Below are 5,860 nucleotides of genomic sequence, written 5' to 3'. Positions count from 1 at the left end.
ATTGCAGGTAGGCCACACCCCTGGGGAAACTCCCCCTAGGCCGACCGGCCGCTTAGAACGCAGTCATGTGATCCATCATGGGAACCACCACTCACAACTGGAGTCCAGCCAAGTTGACACATCTTCAACTATCACAACCATTTTTATTTTATTATTTTGCTCAAAATCAAATTAGGTTTATTGACCCAGCTTGGTTTGGGGTATGAGGGTCATATGGGAAGTAGCCAGTTATGTTGGAAAAGCCTCTACTTGACAGTTAGAGGTATCCTGTGATGCTGCCTAATGGCATCATTTCCTTAGTCCCCCCCGTGCTAACTCACAGACACATAGCAATGTCCCACAAAGGGCTTAGGACAAGACTTACAATCAGGAACTCCAAGTATTTTACTTCTAGTTTGCCTTTCCTACTTTTTCTTGCATAAGTTGTCACCCTGACCTGCCAAACAAAGTTAGAAGATGGAGACTCACTTATATGTAAGATGTGGAGTGGCTGAGAGTAGTATAGTATACAGGTTAGCATGAATTTAAGCCTAATCCCAGCCCTGCCACTTGATAGATGTGTGAGCTTGACAAGTCGCTTAAATTCAACCTATTTCTTCACTTATAAAACATGAATGGCAATACTTTTTCATGGAGTTGATAGGAGGATTAAATATGTATGTGTGTATATAAATATACATATAAAAACATGAGCCTACCTGGCAGTAGCTAAGTGCTAAAGAGCCCCAGTAGAGCAGTATTTAAGCTCTTGGCTGCTAACCTAAATGTTGGAGTTTTGAACCTGCCCAAAGTATCTATTCCTATAAAGATTAGCCCAAAGAAACAACAACAACAACAACAAAAACACTGCCTTTGAGTTGATTCTGACTCACAGTGACCCTATGAGACAGAGTGGAAGTGTCCCATAGGGTTTCCAAGTGTGTAATCTTTATGGAAGCAGACTGCCACATCTTTCTCTCATGGAACGTCTGGTGGGTTCAAACCACCAACCTTTTGGTTGACAGACAGTCTAGTGCTTTAACCACTCTGTCACCAAGGCTCCTTCCATAAAGATTATAGCCTAGGAAACCCGATGGGGCAATTCTGCTCTGTCACAGGGATCACTAATGAGTTGGAGTGGACTGGACAGCACCTAACAATAGCAACAGCTTAGTGTAAAGAGTGAAAATGCATGGCTGCTAACCAAAAGGTTAGAGGTTTGAGCCTACCCAGAGATTCCTTGAAAGAAAGGCCTGACAATGTACTTCCAGAAATTCATCTACTGAAAACCCTATGGAGCACAGTTCAACTCTGACACACATGGGGTCACCATGAATTGGAGTTGACCCCGCAGCAACTGACTAGCTAATTTGTCCTTTATGTCTTGTAGGTAAGATCTATCTGTGGGAATTTAAGTGGAGCATAATTGAGGCTCCTAGAACCCATTCCATTCTTTCTTTAACTGGCCCATTGATCCTTCCAATACTAACACTTGCCTCATCCCTTGCCCTTTTGTTGAGAGCTAGTGTATGGTGATGTGCCCTACCTGTTGATAGTGTTATATGATTTTCTTTTTTTTTTCCATAGCATCTTTCTCTGTGGAAACTAGGTATTTTAACAAAGGAGTTTGTAATACATGAACTGTGGTCCATAATTCACTTGGCTTCCATTTCTGTAAGGATCCTAAAGTATTTCCTAGACATCCTGGCAGAAATTGCACATATCTTGCTTCTGGGAGTTGGGAACCATTTTTTGCAACTTTTATTTTAATGTGCACTGGACCACACTTAAACTGCAAGACTGTTTTTATTTGCTTAAACCTCTAAACATATTTTTATTTTGGCAAGAGGAGTGGGTTTTCCCATGTGGACTCTAAAGTTCCAGGGATCTACCCTTCCCTCCCCCATCCCCCAAAACAAACAAAAACCTTAACACAATAGCTATTGTGGTTCTTGAGTGTTGAATATAAATACCTTTTGGTGTGTGTTTCTATTTTAGACATGGAGAGTGGTGGAAAGCGAAATCCCTTTCAACAAAGAGAGAAGGCTTCATACCGAGCAATTATGTAGCCAAAGTCAACACCTTAGAGACAGAAGAGTGAGTTTCCATTGTTGTCCTCTCCTACAGCTAGTTTATTCTTCCTCTTTTCTTCTTGGAACATAAGACCTATGAAATGTTGAAAATGTCTTTGCAGGTGGTTTTTCAAGGATATAACCAGGAAAGATGCTGAAAGACAGCTTCTGGCTCCAGGAAATAGTGCCGGAGCCTTTCTCATCAGAGAGAGTGAGACATTGAAAGGTAGGAAATGGCTCAGGGCCTCTTATAAAACAATATTTAGGAAATGATTTTCAGAAACTATTCTAGAATTACTCAAATAAAGAATGTATTATGTTCTGGTAGTGAAAGTTTTATAGTCTGACAACAAATAATCAACTCATATTACTAGTTTTACAACTAAAAAGAATGTAGAAAACAGGTGTAAATATGGCCATTTCTTATGATGCTTTATATTTGCTGAGCTTCTTGCATTATTATGTAGAGTAAATCCCCAAATTTTAAGAGAACAAAACTTCTGATTCTGCTAAATAATAAAAACATAAAGTGAAGAAAGAAAATGGCAAACAAAGTGCTAGCTTTGTTTGTCAACTAGAATTTTTATAAGACTTTAAAATTTGTATATTATATACATTCTTTTATATATATATATATTTCTTATATATAAAATATATATAGCAAGATGTCTACCACAGTGCTGTATAATGCAGAGTTCACTTGTGAAACATAGATGTAACCTTTACTTATACTTTTTTTCTCATAGGAAGCTTCTCTCTGTCCGTCAGGGATTCTGACCCAGTGCAGGGTGATGTTATTAAGCACTACAAAATTAGAAGTCTGGACAATGGGGGTTATTACATCTCTCCACGAATCACTTTCCCTTGTATCAGTGACATGATTAAGTATTATCAGAGTAAGTAAAAACTGCAGGTTGGACAAAATAAAATACGTTTATTATGTTAAATGCATGACAACCACAACAATGAGCTCAGGCATGCCAGTGGTCATGGGGATGGTGCAAGACTGGGCAACTTTTGTTCTTATTGTGCATAATATCACCCTGAGTCAAAGCTCACTTGGATGACAACTAACAACATCAACAACAATGTTTAACACTATGTTCATATTAAAATATTTTATACATCTTATTTCTTTTGGGCAAAAACTGTGATTTTCCCTTAAATATAGATTGAATGTAAGATTTGACCTTTGAGAATAATTATCCCAGTCTTTCCCATAAAGTCGATGCTGTTTGAGAATTAACAGTCAGATATTACCCCACATATTATGTATTTTTGCAATGCATCTTCAATATCTGGAATAGGAATGGAGACTTGCAGTAAGCATTGTAGGTTCATAGACTGTGACAGTTACTTATAAAAGTAACTACCCATTTTTTTCTTTATGTACACTGGTGTAATGTAAAACATTACTTTTTGTTTGTTTTAAGTTACATTTTAAAACTTTATTTTTCCTTTCATATTAGAGCAGTCTGATGGCTTGTGCAGAAGATTGGAGAAGGCGTGCATTAGTCCCAAACCACAGAAACCATGGGATAAAGATGCCTGGGAGATTCCACGGGAGTCAATTAAGTTGATGAAGAGATTGGGTGCTGGCCAGTTTGGAGAGGTCTGGATGGGTGAGTGTGGGGATCTGAGTGTCTCTACTCTGGAGGTGACAATAGGAGACTAAGGGGCTCATGCCAGTTTCTGTCCATTTTCTTTCTCTAAACTAAACTGGTCAGAATCATCACTTCTTTTGCTTCCTTCTGTCTGAGAGCTGGACTGCAGAGAGGTTTCATAAACCTATATGCTTAGACTTTTCCCCTCCCTTGTGACTTAGAGTTAATGCTTATACAGTAGAGAGCAGTAGGTATTTATCTGATTGTCCTGTCTACTCTCATGGTTCTCTCATGTCCCTGTTCTCTGAAGCACATATAAACTGCAGGAAATTTACTTTCATCCCAGGAAAAGGTGCCTTTAGGTTTAGGATCCTCCTTACCAGTGGTTTAATAGGAAACCTCACATTTATTGCAGTTTGAGGGTTACCAGGAGAGTTCTTCAAGGTACTCAAGATTCCTCCATTAATAGATCACCCCTCCTAGTGTAAACATTGCCTTCTCCTGTGGACAAGATGTATACCCAAAATTGTAGCACTGGTTTTCTCTGGGGGACTCTGTGTTCACTTGTCTTTTCTAACATTTTTATAGTGAATGTGAATTTCTTCTGTGACAGGAATCAAGAAACAACTTTATTTTAAAGTATCATATTTATTCATGGTTCTGGTTAAAATTGCAAATATTTCTGGAAGGGTAGCATGTTAGGTCACACACATCTTACTGGGACACTTCTTTTGTGCCAGCTTTGTTGAGTGAAAGCAGACAGGATTTCTAAAGCAAGATGGGTCAGACAGCTAAAGAAAACATCTGGCCTCAGCTGACTAGACACTAAAGACTCTCCCAGTATGTTTCAGCCAAATTGAAATTTCACTTCCCCATCCAGGGATCTGTGAGAGAAAGATGTTTTCCTCCACAGTCTTGATGCCTAGGGTCACAGCCTTGTCCACTTTCTCTTGTTGGCACCACTTTGGCCCATGTGTCTTTAAACATAGTGGATACTGACACAGCATATAATGGATTCTGGCAGCACTGCAAATAATGTACAGAATTCAGGTCATTTGTAAAGAATTTCATCTTGTATTCTTCATTTTGGTTGATGTCTTTCAGAACCAATCAGCAGTACTCTTCAGGTACACTGTTTCTTTGCAACCACCGATTTACATTCTGTCTCTATGGATTTACTTATTGTGGTTATTTCATATAAATGGAGTTGCGCAATATCTGTCCTTTTGTGTCTGTATTTGTTCACTTGACATAATGTTTTCAAGGTTCATCCATGTTGTACAATGTATCAGAACTTCATTTCTCTTTATGATTGAATAATATTCCGTTGTATGGAGCTGTGTGAACATAAAGCATTTTGTTTATCAACTTATTTGTTGACAGATACTTTGGTTGTTTTCCACCTTCCGACTATTGTGAAGAATGCTGCAAGGAATATTGGTGTACAAGTATCTGAGTCCTTGCTTTCAATTCTTTGGTGTATATCCCCAGGAATAGAATTACTGGGTCACATGCTATGTTTAACTTTTCAAGGAACCATCAAATTATTACCTGCTTTTTTCCCTTTCTTTTACTGTGGTAAAATATGCATAACCTAAATCTGACCATTTTAACCATTTTTGATTGTGTGATTGAGTGGTATTAGGTGCATTCACAATTTTACATAACAAAAAAACTCACTGCCATCAAGTTGATTCTGACTCATAGCAACCCCCACTGGGTTTCTGAGGCTATAAATCTTTACAGAAGTAGATTGTCCCATCTTCCTTCTTTGGAGTGGCTGGTGGGTTTGAACCTCTGGCCTTCTCATTACCAGCCAAAATGCCTTATCCACTATGCTACTACCCATCACCACCTATCCACTGCCGTGGAGTCAGATACGACTCACTGTGACCCCTCCTTAGGTTTCTGACTATGCCACTAGAGCTCCTTTGTATAATCATTACTGCTATCTATTTCTAGATCATTTTAATCATCTTACACAGAATCTCTATATCTGTTGAACAATAGCTCCCATTGTTCCCTCTCCCTAGCTTTGGTAATCACTATTCTACTTTCTGACTCTATGAGTTTATCTACTCTAGATACTTCCTGGGGCCCTGGTGGCACAGAGGTTAAACATGCATTGCTAACTGAGAGGTCAACAGTTTGAACCCACTAGCCACTCCATGGGAGAAAGATGTGGCAGTCTGCTCCTGTAAAGAA

General features: G+C 38.9%; 1 protein-coding gene across 1 annotated transcript in view; it reads left to right on the top strand.

Moving 5' to 3' along the window:
* LYN (LYN proto-oncogene, Src family tyrosine kinase) overlaps positions 1 to 5,860 on the top strand; it is a 109,007-nt gene that overhangs the window by 11,232 nt on the left and 91,915 nt on the right. Inside the window, exons 3-7 of the mRNA XM_042780769.1 lie at positions 1,567 to 1,588; positions 1,978 to 2,076; positions 2,174 to 2,277; positions 2,798 to 2,947; positions 3,521 to 3,673. Coding sequence (XP_042636703.1) covers positions 1,567 to 1,588; positions 1,978 to 2,076; positions 2,174 to 2,277; positions 2,798 to 2,947; positions 3,521 to 3,673 — 528 coding nt within the window. The remainder of the gene's footprint in view (positions 1 to 1,566; positions 1,589 to 1,977; positions 2,077 to 2,173; positions 2,278 to 2,797; positions 2,948 to 3,520; positions 3,674 to 5,860) is intronic.

Source organism: Orycteropus afer, unplaced genomic scaffold (genome assembly GCF_000298275.1).
Source record: "Orycteropus afer afer isolate SDZICR_OR568_19922 unplaced genomic scaffold, OryAfe1.0 scaffold00060, whole genome shotgun sequence".
In the NCBI taxonomy this organism is placed as follows: domain Eukaryota; kingdom Metazoa; phylum Chordata; class Mammalia; order Tubulidentata; family Orycteropodidae; genus Orycteropus; species Orycteropus afer.
The sequence above is the reverse complement of the archived record's forward strand: the minus strand, read 5'-3'. Positions and strand labels throughout refer to the sequence as shown.